This window comes from Caenorhabditis briggsae (assembly GCF_000004555.2).
Source record: "Caenorhabditis briggsae complete genome, chrX, whole genome shotgun sequence".
Classification (NCBI taxonomy): Eukaryota; Metazoa; Nematoda; class Chromadorea; order Rhabditida; family Rhabditidae; genus Caenorhabditis; species Caenorhabditis briggsae.
The window spans coordinates 11,311,773-11,336,160 of record NC_013491.2 but is presented as its reverse complement, the minus strand read 5'-3'; the positions used below and the strand labels follow the sequence as shown (position 1 = coordinate 11,336,160).

At 37.0% G+C, this 24,388-nt stretch overlaps 2 protein-coding genes across 2 annotated transcripts; one reads left to right on the top strand and one right to left on the bottom strand.

Annotated features, from left to right (window-relative positions):
• Positions 1–196: 196 nt before the first annotated feature.
• On the bottom strand, positions 197–6,915 carry Cbr-klp-13 (the record flags this gene model as incomplete). Its single annotated transcript, XM_045239781.1, has 17 exons — positions 197–243; positions 286–386; positions 432–594; positions 642–764; positions 885–1,002; positions 1,217–1,364; positions 1,433–1,515; positions 1,582–1,685; positions 2,882–2,990; positions 3,035–3,147; positions 3,201–3,263; positions 3,373–3,457; positions 4,136–4,240; positions 4,503–4,709; positions 4,963–5,073; positions 5,121–5,222; positions 6,889–6,915. The coding sequence occupies 17 exons, from the start codon at positions 6,913–6,915 to the stop codon at positions 197–199; spliced, it is 1,809 nt and encodes a 602-aa protein (XP_045095521.1).
• A 9,429-nt stretch (positions 6,916–16,344) lies between these two features.
• Positions 16,345–22,899, top strand: Cbr-kin-2 (the record flags this gene model as incomplete). Its single annotated transcript, XM_045239780.1, has 7 exons — positions 16,345–16,435; positions 16,489–16,571; positions 21,260–21,466; positions 21,551–21,664; positions 21,721–21,949; positions 22,014–22,217; positions 22,727–22,899. 7 exons carry the CDS (start codon positions 16,345–16,347, stop codon positions 22,897–22,899), a joined length of 1,101 nt encoding a protein of 366 aa, XP_045095520.1.
• Between the last annotated feature and the right edge of the window lie 1,489 nt (positions 22,900–24,388).

The window sequence follows — 24,388 nt, the reverse complement described above, 5'->3', positions numbered from 1 at the left end:
CGAAAAAGAGAACATTTTATTTGACACATTTATGTAACATCAGAATTAAAGTTGTTTTGTTCATTTCTTGATTTTGTTCGTTAAAGAAAAATCACAAATTCTGAAAAGAGAAACCGAAAGAGAGAAGCTACTAGTATGAAATTATGAAAGAACAGGGGACAAAGAGATGGTTGTGAAATTTAGTGAAATTATTAAGTCATATATTTGGCAAACGTTCGGTAACCGGAGAGTTGACTCGATCATCTGAATTAGGTATCTAAAATTTTGTTCACCTTTCTTCCTTACCATCAGTTGTGGATTCTGCAGAAGACGTGGGATATTTTTCTCTACCATTTGCTATGATGGGTAGTGAGATTTCAGATTTCTTTTTGGAAGCGGAGTTCAGTCTGAAAATAATTTCGGTACTATTTGTGTTTCATGTTTTAAAAAACCTCTCCTCCATGATTATTGTATTGTTGTTGTTGTTATTGATTTTTGGTAGCAACATTGAATTCCATGATACTGTTGTTTGAATGTTTTTCAGAGGGAGCAGGTGATAATGGAATTGGTTTTTGATCAGGCGATATTCTTCTTCAAGTTGCTTGCGGTCAGCATCTAAACTTATTTCTCATTTCAATGCCACTAACTTTTTCCTAGCAAACCATCTAATTTCCCATCTATCAACCTATCAGCGACAAGCTCATATTTTTGCAATTTCGCGATGGAAGTGTCAGTTCTATCCATGATCAATCCCTTGATGGCAAGGTCGGACAAGGCGGAAATTTCTGGAAATTATTTTTTATGCAATAGCTAAACTAAAAACAAGTCTATAAATAGAGAAAAAACGCCTACTCTGTGCCTCTATCTCCGCCATCTTCACCATTAATTTAACAACTTCTCGTTGCTCATTAGTGGCAGCGAGACTACGCATCCGGGATTCAGCCCACTCGCGTTTTCATCCCCTTTCCGGAGCGCCTTCTCTACTTTAGTTCGTTGATCAGATAGTTCCACAAGACGTACTCGCTGAAAACAAATTGGATTGCGTAGCATTTTTTTTTCGGAACAAAATATTTTCAGATCATCGCAAATCAATGAGGGCTATGTATTGTTGATGATCTTATTTTGATTTCCTGTTTTTTTTTTGCGCTAACATTTCATCATCAAAATTTCAGATTACAATCATATCAACACATTTTTTTATGATTAGGTCACCATGTACCCAAAATGACCACCGTACCTGTAATTCTCCATCCTGTTTCAACCTTTCCACACTATCGTTTGTTTTGTCTTGATGTGCCTTCTCCCACGCATTGATGATGGCATTTTTGGAGATCAGGGACATTTCGAGAGAGTAAGCCTCTTGATTAATTGCCATCAATTTTTCTCTGAAAAACATATTAGCATCAATTTTCCTTCTCACTCATATTTCCCCTTATAATGACACTCAAATTACCTCAATTTCCGTTGTTTATCGGACAGTGTCATGTATTGCTCCTTGAGCTGTGTGAAAAGTGAGCCGCCACGCCCACGGTCGATCTGCAAATTAAGCTAATTTTTATTTTAGATATGGGATCACTTGTCAGCTTTTTCGTCTTAACTTACCGTCGTTAAAGCCGCAGGAGCTCGAGTTAAGCTGCTGTTTCGGGAGATTGATTTCGGACGAGATCGACTTCCAGTTCGTTCAGGTAAGCCATTACGAGCAGCTACTGAAAATAGTAAAAATAAAAATTTAGAAACTGGCTCGAAATTATAATTATATACTCAAAACTTTTGTTTGAATTTCTTAGTGTTCAAATTTTAGGTTTTTGAGACACCGTTAAACTTAAACTGGAAAAACAGTAACTTACAGTTTCAAGTCTGATTTTCTGGTTTTTCATGAAACAGTTCAAAAAGTGGTTACTGACAAAATAATCATCAGAATACAAAACATATAGCAAAAATATGAACTCGTCAACTTTAATCTGGTATATCTCATTCCCTGTTAGCAGACATGAGCGGAATTCCTTATTCCTTCTTCCTTATTCCGGGCGTTTTTTTTTCTTCATTCCTTATTCCTTCTTCCGGGTTTTTTAATGTTTATTGCTTATTCCTTATTCCTGATTTTTTCTCATTCTTCCGGATAATTCGATCAATTTCAAATTTAAAATTTAAAATCAGAAAAACGCTTTCTAAACCTAAACTACCACTTAAAAGGTCGTTTAATGAAGCCTAAATACCTCTTTCATGTGTTTTATCGGAAAATGTAAAAAAAAACGGTTTTTTTTGAAATTCTGTTCCTTATTCCTTATTCCTTCTTCCTTATTTCGGGTGTTTTTTCTATTCCTTATTCCTTATTCCTTCTTCAGGATTTTAAAAGTTGTAATCCTTCTTCCTTATTACTTATTCCTGATTTTCAATTTTTGTTCCTTATTCCTTATTCCTTTTTCCGGATTTTCAAAAATTTTATTCCGCTCATGTCTGCCTGTTAGAGATACAAAAAAAGTGGTCAACCGACAAATTTTCTATCATTAATCAAGACTATTTTGTCATATTTGATATATTTCACAGGAAAGGAGATAAATCAAAATTGAAAATTTGTCCAAAAATGTCCCGAGAAGGTGAATTACCGTAAATGTAAAAAAATTTGGTTTAAATTTTCAATGATATTCTTTTATTTCCTGAAAATTTTGATTCATTTTATTCTAAAAGTTTTATTCAATAAATTTCTGAGATAATTTGATTTTGAAAATTCTTAAACTGGACTACTTTCCAGATTTAGATTCCAAAAAATCAAATTTTCGAAAGCCAACAAAATTCGAATCTTTTGCTCAATTTTCATTTACTTTTTATGCTCAATTATTACTTTCTCTCTGTTTTTCTTTAAATTTTCAAGTTAAATCTAGAACGTGAGATCCACACTAACATCCAGATATTGATGACGAATTTTTGATTTGAGATCCCATTTCCTTCCTGATTGCATTCATCGCTTCAGCATACACTTGGTCCGCGGAGGCCGGCCGATTACGAACAGGCTGAAAATAGAGTTTTCATTAAAGGTGTACGGTATTTCCGGCACTTTATTTGTGATATTCATGGCTCGCGAAGCATACATCAATGTGTTATATGTCTCTTCGAAGTTGGAGCTTGATGGCGTCACGTGAGCTATCATACATGTCTTTGCAGTTCCTCCTGAAATAGATATCATCTCATCATGTCCGTCCCTAATCAATCATGAGCTCTACCAAGCGAATCCTTCAATAGTCTTGTCAGTTTGCTATCCCGATAATTCACATACTTTGTTGTCTCTGAAAAAAATAATTCTTAAAAGTTCGTTTCCAATTTTTTCATTTCCCCCAAGCTATAATTCTAGGGTTCATCTGACTTTTTGGGATGCGAGAGCTTTTTTCAACTTACTTGAAGCCAAAGAATTGATGACATTCCCAAGTGCCAGTAAAGAACGATTTATTGCAGCTCCTTCTTTTAGACGTATTCCTCGATTCTGGAATAGAATTGAAAATGGGAACTGAGAAACGATTTTCCAATCTTACTTGAGTATTCGTGCGCGTTCCGAACCAGCCAAGTCTATCATGAAGAGTTTGCTATGGAGAGATTGGTTTTTTACGATCATCACCTGCAAGTCCCCCCGTTTTTTTCTGGCTCGATACATTCTAATTTTTGGAATGCATGTATCAACTTTCATTTTGAGAAAAATGGAAATCTGAACCGTCTTGTCTTTCAACTCCCTCTCTTGGATTTGGATTTCTAAACCTTCTGTTTACCTATTCGTCATCTATGATCTCATTTTCTGATGCTGTTTTTTATTTGTTTCCTAGACAGAAGGAATCTGGAATGCGCAAAAAATAGAACTCGTAAAAAAAGTGAATCAGTCCCTCCCCGCCCCTCGTCTTCTCCGATTGAATCTTGCCTGAAGCAACGCATGACTCCTTGAGCTCGTCTTATTCGCCATCGTCGCTTCCTGAGTGCGTCGTAGATTGCCTTCTTGCAATATTTGCATGATCTGCAAGCAGAGGCAAAGAATCAGTAAGAGGATTATTGTATCCGTGGGAGTAAGATGAGGAAGAAGAGGAAGAAGATTGCCACTTCAATTCGAAGGAGCAGTCTTCTGTTTTCCAATTTTCGCTAGATGACCTACTCGTGAAAGATTCGGTGCCTTCACTGAAGACAATCCGGGTACTCGGATGTTCCCTCGCTCATCTTCCAATAACTCCAAATCACCCCCAGTTGGATTCAATAGGTCTCGTATGATTTCGTTGTAGATTTCCTGAAATCGAAATTTTCCAAGTTTAGCGGTTACCGTGAACAATAAAATAGGAGGTCACATTATATTTCTATTTCTAGCCCATTAATCTCAATTTCTATATTAGGAATCGAAGACATGTTAACTGATAAACTGTTGACCACGTTATGATAATCATTTTACAAGTTGATAGATGTTTGTTATCTCTTACATAAATTGAGATAATTGTACTCAAAGTGCATATAGTGGCCTTCTGCTAGAGTGTTTGCAATAAATTCAAACTCACCATATAGGATAGTAACACTTGATACTGTCCATCCAATTTCTCATACAACGCTTTTGTCATCAATGTCATCAATCCGGGACGTTCCTTGGTTCCAATCATAGTGAAAGTCTTTCCGGAACCCGTGGCCCCATAAGCAAAAACAGTTGCATTGAACCCTTGAACCACTGAATCTATGATTGGCCCGGTTGTAGTTTCATGAACATCTTCCTGTAATTTATTTTGCTTCATACGAGTTCCAGCTACCGTAACACCTGTAATAGAAAGCCACTAAACTGTCAAGTTGGAGTTGAATTATCTCAATTCCTATGCAAGATGTCGAAATTTTTCAACTGACAAAACACTTTGATATCCATCAGTTGACAACTTTGTGATATTTTTCACAAGAACTGATATATGATGGCTCAAAGTTGAAAGTTACTGGGACCTTATAACACAGCTTTTACGGTAACCGATGTCTTACTTGATTTGACACAGCTCCAAAAGCTGCATCGAACTCGAATTTCCTCTCATGTTGCCGATTTTGCCGTAGAATATTGTTCTCGAACTTTTCCGGATCCACCAATAAAACCCTCTGAACTTATTATTTCTATTTTTGCATCGAGTTTGGCTTCTTTTTACCTTCTTGTCTAATGGAAACACACATTGGAATGCTTTTCTTGCTTTTTCGGCACTGTTCAAAGGTCGGACTCGTACCACGACATGGAATATTATTATTATTAACTAGCAATTTCTGAATAAGATTGAACAACGAGTATCAAAATAGTTTCAGCTTTCGAGCATCTCATCAAAGTCTCTTTCATCAGTATGTACCTTAAGAGAACTCAAGAACCATTTCAATTATTTCAGTCGTCCATCCAGCCTACCATTGTATAAATTTTTTTCACAAAAGAAGCTTCAAAAAATAATTCCTTCAGTTTCTTTTTCCTAAAACGACTTGCCCTTCACTAGTACAACTTGCTGACCTTTTTAGTATATTTGTTTGTCTAGGAACATGCCAAAAAAGCGGATTCCAAGAAAAACGCTTTTTTGTCCATTCTTCGATGACCACAAATTGCTTTTCCTTTTTATAGCAGTATATATAATGCAAATGTGTACACACTGGTTATGAAAAGGAAGTAAGAAAAATTGCCGGTTTAGTACCAATTTAAGCAACGAAATCAAGCCAGTGGCGGCACTAAGATTAGATTAATGTCATGTTATGATTGAAAACTGGTTGAGAAAAATAAGTTGTATAGCGGGAAAGCCTTGCAACTGGTCAAAAAACAAAAGGCGAAAGAAAACACAGTGACTTATCCTACCGGGATTTTCTCAAGTTTTTTTCTTTGCGTGGGGAAAGCAAATATACCAAAAAGTTTCAAATTACATCACGCTTTTTTTAGAGTTAAATTGTTTCCTAAGAGATTGGTTTGATGATCTAATGGGTTTCGCATATTCTGTGATTTAGAAAAGTATTGAGAAGTGTGACTTGATTTTCTGATCTCTCATCGATTTATAACTTTTTATTGAATATCCGATGACGTTTATTTTTGTGTCAATTTCTAAAAATTAAACAACACATCGTGCTCTCTTATATTTTGACACACTTTCTAATTTCCGTTATTTCATATTTTGGTGTTTTCCAGATATTCTAGTCATATGTCACATTGCCATTGACAACCCGACAGACACAAAAACAAAGTCCCCGAATCGTGATGAAAGAAAAGTGTGACTGAGAAGTTTCTGGAAACAGGAAAGTTTGCCTGATGCAAAAAAGTGAGCCGGATGCTAGAGCTACATTATACGCAAATAATAGTAATTGATAAGAAAAGAAAGGAGGAAATTGGTATCAAAGGTCGTTTTAAGCGTTTGAGTAATTTTTATAAATGTTACAGTATATTGAGGCAAACGTGAACATTGCTATTTTTTTCAATTTTGAAATTATTTTTTACTGACAGTAAAATTTTCTGAAATTTTGTGACATTGAAACAAAGAATATTTGAACTCCTATGAAAATCAAATTTTCAAAAAAAAATCGTTTCCTTTTCTCTGCACAGAATTTAACTACAAATATCGTTAGTGTTATAACTGAATGCTACTCTCAACGTACACTTTGATCTTAATTATTTCGATTTTTGTGAGAGATATCAAAACTACGCCAACTGATGAGTTGTTTGTTGTATTTTCACCACCATTTTGTTAATGCACAGATTTGGGATAACTCTTACAGAAACTTAGACAACTAAGCTCAAAGCGGTGTATGTTTGTTTTTTCATAGTTCAATTTGTTTGATGATTTCTCGAGCGTCCACGTATAAGTAATAAAATGATGGCATCGTAATTCCATTCTAATGTTCTTATTACAGTAATTTTTTGATAGCTCAACTCTAAAAGAATATACTAGCACATACCGTAAGTTGTTGTTTTTGCATTGCCATTCAATAATATTGGGGATAAATTTCAATGTGAGTACAGTAATAGGCAGTAGTTGTGCATGTCGAGTAACCTAGCCAAACAAATCTCTGGCTATACTGCTTTTTGAGTCGACTGCAATTTGCGGTGTGGAGGAAGGGACAGCACTAAAAAGGCGAAACCTTCTATCTCGCACTTTTTGGAAAAACCACAGCGTGCCTTTGATGTCGGCTCTCCAACATCGCTACACTCTCAGCTTTTCATTCTTTTTCTATATCTACTCTCCATTTAAAATCGGCGCAGTCGTCTCTCGCCGCCCTCTCTCTAATAACTCAACGCGGTCACTTGGCAACGGCGAGCGGCCAATACTCTCGAGACACAACGGCTTCCTCTGTCGCCTTTCTATAGGTCTTCCGCTGAGTGTCCCGCGTCGTTCGCCTCCCACTTCTTTCCGCATTCAAATTCGCGGGTGGTGCTGTTTGATTCGCAGGCGGACAGGCAGACCGCACCGCCTGTTTCGTAAACGACGGGGGTATAACTGTGGACGGAAAGAAAAAGAGACAAACAAGAGGGATTGTGCAAATGGAAGACAGGGTAGAGAAACGGGTAGAGGGAGTCTCTAACACCTCCTCATTTCCTATAGTCTCTCATCGGGCAATATTAGAATACTCAATGAAGGTTCGGCTCTTTTACCTCCACACAATCATCGAAACGTTGTATTTTGTGTTGAAAATACAAGTACAGTAGCCGACATTCTTTTTATCTACAATATTCATCTTTCGTCACAAAAAAGAACGACTAGAGGGCGATCGGAGACAGCGACAAGACGGCGTGACGGCGGCGCAGGGTATGTATAGACTTTTTTGTTTCGTCTTGTTTCAGAACGAATAAGGTTTCAATTAAAAAAGAAGACGAAAAAGACAACGAGAAGGTGTAACTATGGGAGCAATGAAAAGAGAAAATGGGAAGAGTCAGAAGCAACACGGCTCGGTGACTCTCATCTATTCACAACTCATCATGAAAGTATAAAAGATTAGTTACTCGTGCTTTTTTTTGGATAACTCTCTAGAGTGAGTGAGAGAGAGAGAGAATGAGAAAGAGAGAGAAAAAGGAATTATGAATGATAAGAGTAGGATAGGAAGAGAAAAAGAAGAAGACTAGTGTTGACTACCAGTATATAATAAAATCGAGAATGACAAGATGCATGAAACTCAAGAAACGAGAGTCTTTGTCTGAATTATTTATGACTAGAAAAAAAGAAAGAGACCACCATCCCAAGAAATAATCCTCGTCTATTTTTCTGATATGTCGGAAGTAGTGTGTACCCAAAACAACAGGTCCTAAGAACAATTTTGGTGCCGAGTTTTTGTTTCTCTTTCTCTAAAAATTTTCATTCGTAGCGAAATTTGAAGAAAAACATTATTTTGCGAAAAACCTATTTTTGGGCCATTTTTCAGTGATTCCTGAAAAAAAGAAGCGTCTTTTTTGTAGAAAAAGTATTAATAATAATTTCTTTCATAGAAAGGTTGACTTAATTTATAAAAATTTGCAGAGAATTTTCGAAACTCGATTTTTTCTAATTTTCTCGATTTTTGAATAATTCCAGTTTTATGCGCCTCCAATAAAGTCTGCAAAACTAAACGAATTTTTGTATGTTTTTTAAAACAATTTTTGATTTTCCGAAAAAACGTTTCAGAGTTTCATTTGTTTTGAGCGTGAAACAGCAAATTATTCAAAATTGAAAAATAGTTTAACTAGTTTTCCTCTCTCTTCAAAGTTTGCATTTCAAAAATCAAAAAGAAACTCTAGTTATGCACCTTATTTTGACCACTATCTAGTCGGCTTTCATCAAAAAAACCCCTTTCAATTTTTTCGAACATAAATTTTCCAATTCTTCGGAGAGCCATTTCAAACGTTTGAAAAAATCTTAAATTACACCAAAATATTTTTCAAGGCAGAGCCAAAAGAACAAGAATTTATAGGCTCCTCTGTTTTTCTTCGACACTGTTTTCAAACTTTTTGCAAAGTGAAGAAAAATCGTTGTTTTTATAGATTCTTGTTTTTTGTAGTAATTCCCTCGGCTCAAGGAGCCACCAAACAACTCAGATTTTTGCCGACTGGCACCCACCACTTGTCTGAAGACACCGCCGTCACTATCCGGATCTAATTTATCGAAAATAAAAGCGTTTTCCGACGTCTTCTTATGCGGCTCCTGTAGGCTGTGTCTTCTCATGATGTGTTGTCGCGTGTGGGGACCGTTTGCTCGCCTGAATAATCGAATTTGACGTTCGGCGTCCCAAATGGCATGTTGGGTAATCGGGTTTAGTCGGACACATTTTCGTGAGTAGAGAAAAAGAAAATCTGGGGTTTTTAAAACGAAGAAAAACGGAAAAAAATGAGAAAGTGTAGCTAGTTTTTTCAAGGAACAAACATCCTTTCATCCCGTTTTCCTTCTTGTCTTTTTCTTTTCGTGTCCTTTTAGCGGATTTCTGTAGATCTTTAGTTGGTTATGAATGTTTGGTCCGCTCTTTAGGAGAACAACAACAAAATTTAGATATGGAATATCTAATATGTTGATGTCGAAATAATATGAGATCAATACGCAAGTGCTGGCTTTTTCCTCATCAATAATTCATAAACCATCAGCTAGATGAATGAATTGGTGTTCTTTCATTAAGCTAGTGGAAGCCACATAGCACCTCGTTTTGTTGTATAATGGGTTATCCATTATCAATTTTTTCTCTGAACATAATCGAGCTGTTATATCGGTGCAAAAATCGGCGGAATTTCACTAAATCACGACCATTTCCTGGGGTTTTTTTTTGCTTCAAATGATCAGAAGGCTAAGCATTATTCCGAAATTGTTTTCCAAAGGTATGAAACGTCAATAGTCTGAAACGCTACTCTGAAAAAAACAGTCGTTGTTTGTCTTTTTTATCTAGCTAACAAAAACCGTTTGAAAAAAGAAATAAGCTTTTCCGAGTTTCATGACAATGTTAGGTCTTAGAAGGTGTGACCTAAAACTTCATTTGATTCAGAATAAGTACGCCACCCTTCAAAACAACTCTAGAATAAGGTTCAGAGCTTAGAAAAATCATTACTCCGGAGTTGTCCATTTTTTCAATCTTCAAACTAGAATTTTATTGAATTTTCTACGAGTAGCGCACTGTAGTATTGAATTTTCTACGAGTAGCGCACTGTAGTGTTTAAATTGCGCTTGTGTTGTAACTACAGTATCTAGCTTCGAGAGTTATCAAAACATTTATTGAATTCCATTTTCTCGATATTTCTGCATCAATCTCCTACGTCAGTAGTCAATGTTCTCAAGAAAACGGCCCTCCTTCTGACGTTCTAGACTCCGTGAACCTAACAACCCGCCCGACAGAAAAACACAGTCAGATGGGTCCGCACCAGCTGAGCCTCAACGTTCTTTTTTTCCTTCTACTTTTTGGTTGTTTCTGTCTCATCCCTCCCAGTTGTCTACTTTGTTCCTTTTTTGTCTTGCTGCCCGACCCAAATCCTTCTCATACAATCCAAAAGTTAGAAAAAGCTCCACGTCATTTTTGGAAAAAAACTTTCCTACGTTTTTCTCTTTTTGTTCCGAAAAAAAAAATACTATTTCTTTCTTTTTATGGGTTAGAAAGGGAAAAGAGACAGAAGTTTAGAGGATAGGAGAAAAACGTCACTTGTTATATTTTTATTTTGCTCTCTTGAGTTGTCAACTCTTGACGCATGAGTTCGACAAAGGACCCTTGAAAAAATATCTGAAGGCGGAGAAAAAGGAGTCGGAGCAGAAGGAAGAGTTTGAATCTCTGATTTTCTGTTTTCCCCAAAAATCACAGAACATGAACAGCTTATTTGTATCAGTGACATTAAACGTCGTGTAGATCTCCTCGTACTTGGCTAATCCCCATTGAAGTATAATCCAGGTGTATTAGTTCAGCGTGTATGAAATTGTGTCATCATAGTTCATCTTCTTTTCTGAAAGTTTGTATTCGATTAAAAATAGAATTGAAAACGAAAGATTGGTATGAAATCCTGAAAATTAGAAAAGTTTAATTTTTCAGAAATTGGTCCGGTGTAACTCATTTTTTGAATTTTTCGAAAAAATCGAATTTTTGTTAGTTTGTTAGATCTCTCTATACTTTTGCTATCAGAGCCTTCTATGAAATAAAAAAAAACAATTGTATTTTCGTGTCCGATAACTTCCAGAGCAGAGCAGAAAAATCGTATTCAATTTCCAAATTTCTTCATTTTTTCATATTTCGTTTCTTGGTCAATAGCGAAATCAGAATTCTCAAAACTAAGCAGTTTCAATGTCTAAAATTTCAAAACTTTTCTTGATTTTTCAATGATTGGTTAGAAAACTTTTTTTTCGAACATATGGTTTTCAAATTTCTTATTCTTGGCGTATAATTTTGTGTTCTTGATATCCAACAGAGATTGTTAGATTTCAATTCACTAAATTCCAAATATTTCGCATTTTTTGCTGCTAAAAGCCCTAATCTTTTTCAAACTGAACGAAATGAGTGTGTGCCATTGAAGGAAGATGAAGAAAGTGGTGAAAAAGCTGTTAGACAAGCGCATACATAGACGCCTTCGATTTGCTTACATCATGCAAAATGCACGAGAAAAAGAAAGAGCAAAATAGTCGAAGCGAAAGAAAAAGTAGGGAAAAAAGAAGAAAATAGAAGGAAGAAGATGAAGAAAACTGGACAACTGAGAGAGAGAGAGAGAGCGTCACTCCCGTTTTTTTCTCCCTATTCCAGCCCCAAAAACTAGTACTCCCTAAACGATGAGCTAGTTGTAACTACTATTTTCTTCTTCTTTTCTTCGTCTTGCTCCAAAAATTATTTTTCTGCTTGCCTGAATTTCCGCGGTTTGCAAGTTTTTTGTGTTCAGAAATCATTCATTTGGTCATATCGTATTAGCAAATCCACCAATTACCTTTCCTAGACAATAAAAGTTCAGGCGTCGACGGGTCATCTGGTCTAATTCTTCTTTTTTTCCCAAGCGGCCACATAATCATAAAAAAGGAATAAGACGATGGATAGAGGGGTTTTAATGGTTTTGTAATTTCATTTCCGAACCTGATCTCCACTTTCCAACCATTTTCTTAATATTCTCCAAAAAAATATCCTCTCATCCATCCCTTTGACATTTTATTAGCTACGTTTTATTGGCGTGAGCTGCCTTAGGAAGAAGACCCATCATCTTCTCAATTTGTTGTTTATGGCGTATCCTTTAGTAGCATAAATCAAACGCCCCCTTTTCTCATATAGGGAAGAAAATCGCTGCCAATATATCGCTAACTAGGAGCAATAACGTTTTGACAGGCTCCAATTTCTTCTTTCTTCAACATGAATAGTGGGCGTATAAAATGCCAGCAATTTGTTCTTCTTCAGGCATTTCATCCTCTTTTCCTTCTCGTCTTGGATATTCGCCTTCTCTGGCCTGGTCACTGGTGAGATAGAAAAAACAAACCGAAAATCCTTTTTTCTCTAACTCTGTGTATTGTCTTATCAATCAGCAGTGGCTCCTCCTTGATCAAATCCGTCTGATCTGTTTGCACTATTACGCACTTTGTACGTGTCAAAAAGGTGAGATGCTAGGGTTTTTCTAGTGACACCTATGTTTGTTGTAAATGCATGTTCTTCTTTTTGAAATTTCTTTGAAAAATTTCAGTGTTTGAGTTTGAGAATGTGCATGCCATTCTTATTCTTGGCGTATAAACATAGTGTGAGAAAGTTCAAGTTTTTCACTTCCTTATTAACCCAGCTTCGTTTTTTTAAGCGTTAGATCTTTGAACCGACAGCAACAATAACAGTATCTCTTTTTGCAGCTAGTTTTCTACGTATTCAGTTATTCACAGGTGAAGTTATATTGGAGGAAAGCGGTAGTTTATAAAATATGCAAAACTTTAGGCAGCACGCCAAGTAGGCAATGTAAAAAACTAGGAGTGAGAGATAGGAGCCTCCCGTTTTTTTCCTGGAGACAGCCTCACGTTGAAATCTAAAGTCTGGCGTTGTGCTGAATTGAACATGATTTCCGTTTTTTTTTTGTTTTTTTTTTTGCTGTCCCTCAAGATGTGATCAATGTTGGTTGTGTAGTGGGCCGTGAAAGAAAGAGGAAAGAAAATTGTATTGAATTGTCAAAAAGATATACATTTTACAACTTTCTTGCCCCGTTTTGTACGATCGACTTTTACCACATTTTCAGTTCCATTAAATTTTTTCTGAACCTTTCTGAAAGCTTGCAAAAAGCTAACAGCCGAACTTTGTTCAAAAATTGAATTAACGCTTCGCAAAGTTTTGATAACTGGAATTAATTTTTACGCTCCGAAAAATTGATGAAAATGTGTTCAGAGCGTTCCAAACTTCTAGACTAGTCTATTCGTAATTTATATATTTGAATTCTAGGACAGAACTTCAAAAATCTATTTGATTTTTTCAGAGATTAAAGTTGAACAATCTGTGATCTTTATTCTTTTGTACAACCAAAGGAATTCCAAAAAATATTTTACAATTTTCATTAATTTATAGTCCGGGTCAATAAGAGTTGCTAAAAGCATACATTTTTCGGATTAGTTTTCGGCAGTTTTGATCATATTCACTAGTCTGGAGCTCGGCTTTCAAGTTTCCGATCACTTTGAAAACGTTGGAGGGTATAAAACAGACATAGATGGAAATTTTGCATTAACATAATTTAAAAAATTACTGGATTTCCCGTTATTTGCTTTTTACGGGGTGTCTTTCAGAAATCGTCAAAAAGCTGAAAAACTGGGAATTTTCAAAAAATTCTGTGAATGCAAAGTTTTTAATCTATGTCTGGTTTACACCCTCCAAAAATTGTTTTTAAGTGATTGGAAACTTGACAGCCGAGCTCCAGACTACTGGAAATCGTTACAATGGCAGAAAATCGACTGAAAAAATGTTTTTTTAAATATTTTATCGGCAGGTACTGTGTTTTGGTCTTTGTAACAAATATAAAAAATAGTCAATTTACAAAACAGTTATTATAGTTTTGAAAATTTTTGGAAAATTAGAATTTCTCGGTCAAATTAGAAAAATTCCCTGCTCTTTTAATGCAGGTTCTGCAGTACATACATTCATTCCTTCATTGCTCAGATGTGAATTCAATGTTACAGTAACTGAGTAATCTAGTTTTCAAGTACCGACCCTGTTTTCGGATGTTGTCATCCATGAACTCACACTACTACCAATTTCCCTTTTCCCGAGATTTCCGCCTACATTCCTACCACCTGCCAATTATTGAGCAGCTGAAAGAAAGTTAGAACTAGAAAAATTTCACTCAAAAACAGCATTTTCGAGGTGAGCGAATATGTCAACCAACGCTTTCTAATTATTTATTAGTTTTCCTCAGAAAGAGAGAAATTCAGAATTTTTTCAATAATTTGTGCTCATATCGTGGTGGTGGCCTGGCACTAGAAATCCCGCCCATAATGGCTCTCTCTGAAAAACAATTTTTATGGAGAAAAAAACCATTGCTCAGGCCTAATGAAACACTATAAAATTTCATTATGTCCTTATTAATGGCAATGAATCCATATTAGCTTTAATCTCCCGTCTCAGTCTGTGAACCAAACATTTCAAATGGCAGTTCTTCTCGCTCAATTTTTTCTTGGTGAAAAACGAAGAAATCGAGTTAGCGGAAGTACGATTCTGCCTTTAGCCTTCTTTATTTCCCATTTCCCATAGCATTTTCGAAAGTTTTATGAGAGAAAATCTAGGAAATCGTGGGTTTTGTGAGAACCCATCAGGAAGATTTCAGAAAGAAAGCAATTTGACTTTTCGGAATAGAAAAAAGAAGAAAGAAAAGAAAATTTATGGACGGAGCAGCTCCAGTTGGGGGATGGGCTCTCTTCCGCAACTATAAAAATACCTAATTCAAACATCCATCTTTCTTCTCTTTCATTTTTTGTCACAGTCTGTGGTTTTCTCTCGAGACCACTAAGAAAAGGGTTGGCGCTCCGCGAAGAAAGAGAAAAAAAAACAATTTCCCCCAAGCATCGTCGTAGCTGTCGTTGTCACTTTTTTCCCGGTCTCCTTACGCTTATTTCCATGATTCATTGGCTCCTATTTCTAAATTGCGTCGTCCGTTGTTTTCTTTTTTTTCATTTCTTTCTTTGTTTCAAAAGCATATACAGTTTGTACCGGCTTCAAAAATAATTTCATACTTCACCGTAGAGCAGACAGATTAAGCAGACTGGATTAACTGATAAGCTCGAATGCTCTGTGACTACTAGGAAAGAAGGATATGAAAAATCTCATTCTCATTTCTATGTGTTCTCATTTTCCATGTCTTATCCACGTCATTGTTCGTTCAGGCTTTGGAAGAGGAGGTGTGGAGCAACCCGCCACTCGGCAAAATCGTAGCGTTGTAACTTTTAGCTGTAACATTAAGGCACCCAGTAGATTGGAACTGATAGATCATTCTGCATTGTGATATTGATTTTTGAACGTGAAGTTTATAATCATTTTTCAACGCCCCGTTTGCAGAGAAAAAGGGTTGTGGCTGAAAATAAAAACTAGTTTTTGAACACGTATTGTTAGTTTTTCATATTTTTCACCGAAAAATTGGTGTGTTTGGAAAGATACATATGAAAAATATTCAACAACATACTTTGAACTTTTTTATGACAATTTTTTATTAGGTTGACTTTGTAGGAATTGGTTTTCTAATGGTGTTGCCTCATAAACCTGTCTCAATATTTAATGTTATTAAAAAAACCATTAACTTCCGGCGGAATACTGTTTTATCACCGAGAAACCAAAGAACCTGTATTTCAGAATTCAGAATAGAATAAGAATTTTAATTGGTTAGTCGATGGGTTTTCACATCTTGCAAAATGAAAATAATGATCTTCTTTTTTCACATTTTCGATTTCCGGTCCTCACACCCTAGACAATTGATAAAAAATTAGATTTTGTTTCGCACTGCGCAATGTTTCATTCTGATAATCACTCTCATCAATCATCATATTTACTTTTTTGCGACCATTTGTCCCGAACTTGTTGAAAAAATTTGAAGTAGATTGATTGTTTTTCTCCAGTATTGAATTGTACTATTCTATGCCCTTTTTTTGCAGATTTTAAACCTCTTTTCTCACATTTTTATATCCTTAGACTCCGCAAAGAGCCCAGGTTTCCAAAATGCTGCACACTGATCGATTGCATTGGCATTCATTTGAGTTACCGCTCATCTCACTTTTCCCCCATCCTTTGCCACTGCCGGCATCCCCCGTCAAAAGTCTGTTACTTCATCTCATTCCCTCATTTTTCACCTCCGTTTCAAAACATTTTCCTCTATTGTTAATGTTATCTTTTTTTAAATTCTTCTTGCTGACCGCAATTTATTCTTTTTCTTTTTACTATACCTTTCTCCCCATCTTATTGTCTCAAAATCAAATATAATTACAGGTGACAATCGCTTTAATGTCGGGTGGAAACGAAGAAGATCAGTTGGCACAGTGCCAGGCTTACGTTCAACGGCACAATGTTCAGCAGCTCGTCAAAGAAGCGATTGGTAGATTTTGAAATTTCTGAATTTCAAAAAATATTAATTTTTTATAATTTCAGTTGTTCTCTGCATACATAAACCCGACAATCCAGTGCTTTTCTTGAAAGATCACTTCGAAAAACTCAACGAGCAACGATCACAGGTTAGTTTGCAGGGATGACTAAAGATAATTAGAAAATGACCAGAAACAGAATCTCAAAAAGTAAATTGGAAAAAATTACCTCTTCTCTTCAAGACGACACACTTCCTGTTGAAGTACAAACTGTCAGAGAAGAAGGGAGGATCTCATCAGTGATTGATGTGATTTGTTCAAAAATCAGTGAAAGTGAAGGTTTCGATAACTACACCAGTAAAAAAGACTGTGTTCCGCAAACTCACCTGACGCAATCAGTGTGATGAGGACAGCCGTAACCCGGGGCAAATAAAAACCCCTCTCAGCAACGACCGTATCTCTTATTTTCTTAGGCTAGTCCTCGGTTTTCTTTCCACGGGTCAATTGTAACTATCTGAAAACGATTCTTGTTCTTTATCAGAAAATTGTAGTGTTGCGTAAGCGCATTATAACGTTTTGTATACGGAAACGAAGAACAACGTGTACGTAATATTATTTCAATTTTTGATTCACTGAAAACCAAAATCATCCTTTTTAGATTTGAAACGGTTAGATGATTTTGAAAAAAACTTCCATGCATGACTAAAATTCGACATTTTTAGTTCAGATTTTCTTTGTTCTTGCTCGCTGAATTGATTCAGATCCAATTTTCCGAAATTCAAAGGATCGAGAATCGTGGGAAATTTTTCGTTGAATTTTGAATTTTTGGTTTTTCCGGGTCACTTCATTCTATAGATTGGTCCGCGTCACACGATTTCCATTTTCCCTCTCATTTTCTCCTTTTTTTCAAAGTTTCATGGTTCCGGCCAATGAGATGCAAGGAAGAAGAGCGGGGGTAGATGGAGAGCAAAATGCAAATCAGGTCAAAAATTCTTTCCTTTTTTCTTCTTCTTCTCACCCTCTCACATATATGGTTTGAATCGATGGAAATGAAGCTCTTTTTGTCATTCGATTTCGTTTTTTTCTACATTTTTCAAGCGCTTCTTTTCTTTCTACTTCTTCTTCTTCTCCTTTTTTCTAGAAAGAAAACAAACTGCGATGCTTTTGGTTAGCTCTCTGTAGCAAGCAGTGTGTGTCGTTTTCGTCAGGATCCTCTGAAGAAAAAAAATAGGCGAAGAGGCAAAAAGAGGCACTAGTTAGCTGGGAAAAACGGGAGGGTCCGTGGAATGAAAGAGAGCGGATAAGGCACAACGAAAGCGAAGAGATGAGAGAAAATGGGCCCGCTGAGACGGGTCCCAATGAGACCCTCCAGAGCTGTCCATCGAGCATCGAGCGCCCGCAGCCATCGGCTCAGCCGCTTCTTTCTCTTTCTGTCTCTCTGAGTCTTCTTCTTGAGGTCCGGTTTTTGTGAAGAGGAGGGTGACGAGGATGTGAAGAATAAGAGGAAGAAAAAGCCCCGAGGCAGATTTCCATTGCTCTTCGGACGATCCTTTTTCCCTTTTCGACGACTTCTTCTTTTACTTCTTGTTCTTGTTCTTCTTTTTTTTCGGTTTTTCCTTCTCAGCTACGATTTTTGTTGCTTCAACTTTTTTTTCTTTCTTCGTTTTCCCTTCCCCCTACTTTGGGTTGTTGTGCTGAAAAAATCATTAGTATGACTGGCGGAATTTTCTTTTTCACGGAAAAACAAAAGAGTGACTAGTCATAAATCTTTAAGGGTCAGGTGAAAAAGGGGAAATGAGGAAACTGTAAGATCAAACACCAGATTTTTGTTTTTTGAAGATTCTCAATCTTGATTTTTTAGACTTTTTGGGCACTAATTTTTGAGAGACGAATTTCTAAAAGTCGAATAATTTATCAAGTGTTTTTGTTTTTCTACTAGTATTTTCGTCTTAACCTTCATTTCAAGACAGTATTATTTCTGAAAATCAAAGTTCTCGGATATACATCTTTGGAAATAAAATGTCTTCTCGGATGTCCTAATTGAAAGACAATAAAACACTCGAGCCCTACCAGTCCACTTGTCCCTTATTTCTCGAGTTTCATTTGCCATCTACAGCGCATTTGTACACATATGTTTCAGTTTCACTCCCTTCTTTCACTTCCATCCATCTTTCATAATATTCATATATTTATCTTCTTTTTCTTCCGATAGTCTCCTCCGTCAATGTCGTCGTCGACGACCCCCTGTCGCTCGGAAAACAAAATTCTGCGTCGGTTTTCGTTCTTCAATGAAATTCAATAATCGAATAAAATTGTGCCCCGAAGGCCGCATCAACGGCGGCAGGGCGTTTTTATGACCGCCGAGGAGAGATAGAGAAGGCAAGAGGCGATGAAAGACAAAATCAGAATGGTAGTGATTGGAAAGAGAGAGAGAAAGAGAGAGAGAGAGAGAGAGAGAGAGAGAGAGAGAGAGAGAGAGAGAGAGAGGGAGAGAGAGAGAGAGAGAGAGAGAGAGAGAGACGGAAAAACGAGTCAAAGCTTTTTCTGCGGTAGTATAATGTGACGGTTGGAAAGCGGTATTTCGTTTTGTTGCCCATTCTTTGAAAAAAACTCTTTTCGCCTTCTTTAGATCCAAACATACTAAACGTCTTTCCATCCACTGGATAGTGTTCATTGTGCTCTCCCTTTCTTTCATTAACACCTCCAACGAAATCAGCTGACTCCATAACATTCTTGAAAGCTAAATTTTCCCTCTTCTAAAAATAACTTCCGGAAATGTTTTCAGATGAGAGATCTCAGAAAAATATATAATCGGAGAAAGTTCAAATATGTGCACCAAGTGCTTCCTTTAAATTTCTTAGATTTCTTGTCTTGAAATTCACAAATTGTTGACTATGAGATTCAGAAAAAAATGTGTCCACTAGATGTTTTGTTATTGCTGCACACCTACAAAATACAAAATCAGAGTCACAAAGCTCTTTGAAAAATTGACATTCTCACTATGGGTCTGTCCCTCGTCTTGTTTTTGCCTCCCGCGGCGTTCTTTTCTGTTGCAACACACACACACACACACACACAACAAGAAAAACATTCGCACGCCTTCAATTAGGTCTCATGTGGAAACCCGGTCCGATTTTCGTTTTGTTTTTAGCCTTCTCATTCTACCTCCAACGACTACGAAATCTTCTCCACGTATTCTTTCTTTTCATTTCGTCATCAGTTGTGGTAGTTTTTCATTCCGTCTCTCTCTCTCTCTCACAAATGTTCCCAATTTTCCCTAATGATTCGTATTAGTTGGTCCAGTTTACTTTTTTTTTCTTTGTTTTTCTCCTCTACACAGAAAATTCATTCTCAAACTCTCTAGAATTCGGGTTTCCATGGAGTCACTTTTTCACAATACCTGCTTCCATGGATTCGTTTTCGTAGTGCACAACTACCTCCCGAATTTTTCCCTGCCAAGTTTTAATTTCTTTTTCTAAATCGTTTTTGTACTCTTTCCACTCGCAAAACAACGTATTGATTGATTGCGTTCGATTCTCAGAGAGGCATCGCCACTGAGGAATGTGATGGGGCAGCAGTTGAGCAATCGTCGAAACTCGCAAGCCGTAGGCGCCAAGGAGAAGGCAAAGTCTCCCACCAAAATCAAGAAGGTAAAAATGTCATGAGATTTTTTATTCTCAAACGCTTGGGAAAATTTCCTCCCCATGCTCGTGGGTGGGAAATGATTTTTTCTAAAAAGTTTGAGATTCTCAAGCTTCGACATTTTCGGTCTCAATATTCCCATAAGGCTTAGAATCAACTTTCTCTTCAAACTTTTTGACAAACTTCTCGTCAAACTTTTCAACGAAAGTTGAAGCCGTCCGTGTGAACCAGTAATCTTGCCGTGTTGACAGTCTGCTGTCGAAGTCTTGAAATTAATTACAAGCTAATAATAATATTGGAACAACGTCAGAATTTATGACGACCGGCAAGAAAATTTCCGCTAGTGGAGACAATGACAAAAACAAAAATTCTCAACTGAGCGAGAAAAAGAAAACAAAACCACAGACTAGCTAGCTCAGTATCTCAGAAACCCCAGCGAAAAAAAAAACTCAGAAAAATATGAAAGCAAAAATAATAAGAGGTGTCTGCCAAAATGTTTGGATCCATACCCCTCCATCATCCGTCAGATGAATGATGAAGTGAAAAAAGGGGAAGGGTTTTGGAACCTTGATGGAGCAGCAGAAAAAAATTGTGAGGCGGGAGAAGAGCCTTCGACTACTCATACGCATTTGAAGCACATTAGACGGCGCGGCACAGAGCTCACTCGACGATAGATTCGCTCAGTGTGCTCTCCCGGCACTTCATATTTTTTCACCCCGGCCACCCGTTTGCACCTCCTTTTTTTATTATCGGAAGAAAAGGTCAATTCATTTTACTTTCATAATAACTGTAAATGGAATTGAACATGTACCTGGTAAGTAGTGAGTAGACGCGGTATTTACTTTTGATGTGTTTTTTTTTGTTCTTTTTTTTCTCCGCTACGCAAACAAGGGAGGGCACGCCTAAGAGTTGCTAAAAAACTAGTGAAAAAAGTTTGTTTCCCTCCTTTTCTAACATAATTCACATTACCCTCTGGCCCACACTTGATGCGATTCCCGATACGAATTTTTTTGCCTCAAGGTTAATGTTGTGTGTCGGAAACAAAAATCGGGAGGGTCAGTAATTGACTGAACTGGTACTGGTCATTTTAAATCTCACTTTTTCCTGCTTTAGTCGCTGAAAAATTGCAACAACATAATGGTTTGTACATGATGCATTTTCAGTTTTAAGATTCATTTCTATTGATTCTTTTGTAGGAAGGAGGAAATCCGGATACTGTTGACGATGACGATATCATCGTGGAGCCACCAAAGAGATCCGGTGGACGCAGAACTGGAATTTCGGCCGAACCAATCAAGGAGGATGATACCGAGTACAAGAAGGTGGTGATTCCAAAAGATGATGCCACCAGGAAGTCGCTTGAGGCAGCCATGAGAAAGAACTTGCTCTTCGCTCATTTGGAGGTTAGTAATGCATTTCCGGGATAAATGTCCGCATCATCTCTATAGTTTCTAATTTCCCCTTTTTCAATTATTTCTGTCTTTCAGGAAGATGAGCAAAAGACCATGTATGATGCCATGTTCCCAGTTGAGAAGAATGGAGGTGAGACCATCATTGAGCAAGGAGAGGAAGGAGATAACTTCTACGTTATTGATAAAGGAGTGAGTTTTTTAAACAGATTAAAATCAATTTCAGAAATGAACTATAAAATTTCCAGACTGTCGATGTTTACGTCAACCACGAGTACGTCCTCACCATCAACGAGGGTGGATCATTCGGAGAGCTTGCTTTGATCTACGGAACTCCACGTGCCGCCACCGTTATCGCCAAAACCGACGTCAAGTTGTGGGCCATCGACCGTCTTACCTACCGTCGCATCTTGATGGGATCCGTCACCAAGAAGAGAAAGATGTACGATGAGTTCCTGTCCAAGGTTCAAATCTTGGGTAAGTGAAAATGAAAAAATAAAACAATGAACTCGAACACACATACTCATCAATCATCTTTCAGCCGACCTCGACCAGTGGGAGCGCGCCAATGTTGCCGACGCTCTTGAGAGATGCGATTTCGAGCCAGGAACCCATGTCGTCGAGCAAGGACAACCCGGAGACGAGTTCTTCATTATTCTCGAGGGAGAGGCCAACGTGTTGCAGAAGAGAAGCGACGACGCTCCATTCGACGTCGTCGGACATCTCGGAATGTCTGACTACTTCGGTGAGCATAGATCACATACAGATCAATCAACAAACCTGCTGAGCGTATTTGAGTTTTCAAATGTGCTTATGAGTTGTTAAAGCAAACTTGATTTTTAGAGTAAACTTGGCACGGGTTTCTAACAACCAACCTTATTTAGAACGAAAGTCACTTACCGTTAAAACTTTATTACATAGCCATGGCTTCTCTAGTTCATTTTTTCTTTTCAATGTCTGTATCTGTATGACTTTTGGAGTCTGATATAATTCTCAGAACTTTTCGATAAATACAGTACCTTTATCAAGCTGGAAAAAACCGATAAACCAAAGTAACATAATATCAGCAGTGGCATTATATTAAAGACTGGTGTTCATTGAGGCATATGGCACTCTATCGTTCAAGTGTACTCTAGGGTAAAACTGTATTAGAGGCTGAAGTTCACTTGAGCGTAGCTATCTTATAGAGTTTTTACAGTATTTTTGGATTTACCAGAAAATTCCGAATTGAAACTGGAACTTCTTAATTTCCAGGAGAGATTGCTCTTCTTCTCGACCGCCCACGTGCCGCCACCGTTGTCGCCAAGACCCATCTTAAGTGCATCAAATTGGACCGCAACCGTTTCGAGCGTGTTATGGGACCAGTTCGTGAGATTCTCAAGAGAGACGTTTCCAACTACAACTCATACGTCAAGCTGATGACCTAATTTGCCACATACAAATCTCACCACCCACTCTTTTCTAATTATCTCTCATTTCCGCGTCAAAGTATTCGTAACTATTTGTTTAAAAGTATCTGAAAATGCTCCTCTTCTCTAGTTTTAGTCCCTTTTCCTTCCTGTATTTTTAGTACTTCATTCTCTTCTTTTTCCTTTACTTTTTTCTTGCTTTCTTTAATTTTGGATTCCTCCTCGCTTTTTTTCCTTCTCTGTTCTATCCGTGACATCTTCAAAATCCCACCATTTTCCTTCTTCCTTCTTCTAGTCAGACGATGTCAATGTATTTTTTTTCCTTCCTGTTTCTTCCATAGTTAACTCATTTGTCAGTTTATCTATTGATCCTAGCCAGCAGAATATCTGCAAAAATTATTTTTTTTTTCAATCTAAAAAAAACTTCAAAAATACAAAAAATAACTTGATTTAGTATAGCGATTTTTCTATTTTTCCGCCTTCTACCCGGCAACTGGAATTTGTAAAGCTTTACAGATTTTTCCTACCTGTCTCACCATCATTTTCTGTAGGTTAACAAAAAGAAGAAGATGAATTCTACTAACTTCCTAAAGTCTTCTTTTAATAATTAACATCAAGCAGTGAATGCCAAATCTTGTCTTTAATAATATGTAACATATAATTTTATAAGAATGCGCATCCACCAAAATTTTTTTCATTTTTTTTTCTCCTTCCCACTTCTTAATTCTGAACTCCATCCTTTATCCAGCATTGCGAAGTTTCCTCAACACCTCTTTTTCCCATACACCCACCAAAAAAATGCCACCACCCACCCAAACTATTCCCCTTTCCCCCACCGGACTCGTCGATTTTTTCCCAATTATTCTAAATGGAAAACCGCTGTCATGTCGCCATCTCAACTCACCCCCTGAATGTTTTCAAGTCCCCCAACATTTTCCACCCAGAATTTTGTTTTCCAAACTTTTGTTCACTCCACACAAAGCCCTCGACACGCTTCGTGCAAACACAAAAAAAATTCTGATGTAAACTATCTATAATGTAATCGTTAGAAGTTTTATTGGACTAATAAAATTTGGAAGTTGGTGCTTGGTCCAGGTTGGATATAGATTTTTATGTGGTTTCGGCAGGTGGAAGAAAATGTAATATTGCTGATGGTTAGATATTGAAGAAAAGTATTTGAAAAGAAATGTTTCAGCTGCATGTCGCGTGAATCAGGGGAGAAAGAATCGGACGGCTCCTTCTTCGACTGAAAAAAACGGGGGTCAAATTTTTTTAATCATGATCACAGCTCTTAGAGCTAAAAAACATAGAAACTGACAAGGATTGTAAAATTAACCTTGAAAAGGTGTCACAGCAAAAAAATGTTTCAAGTGCAAATAATTTTTAAATTTGGAACAATGCAAATTTAGTTTATATTTCGAAAATTGAACAAAATCTGCAACAGTGAAAGTTTTATGAGAACCTAGATGATCGTTGTTACAATTTTGCAATATTTAGCACCAAAAAA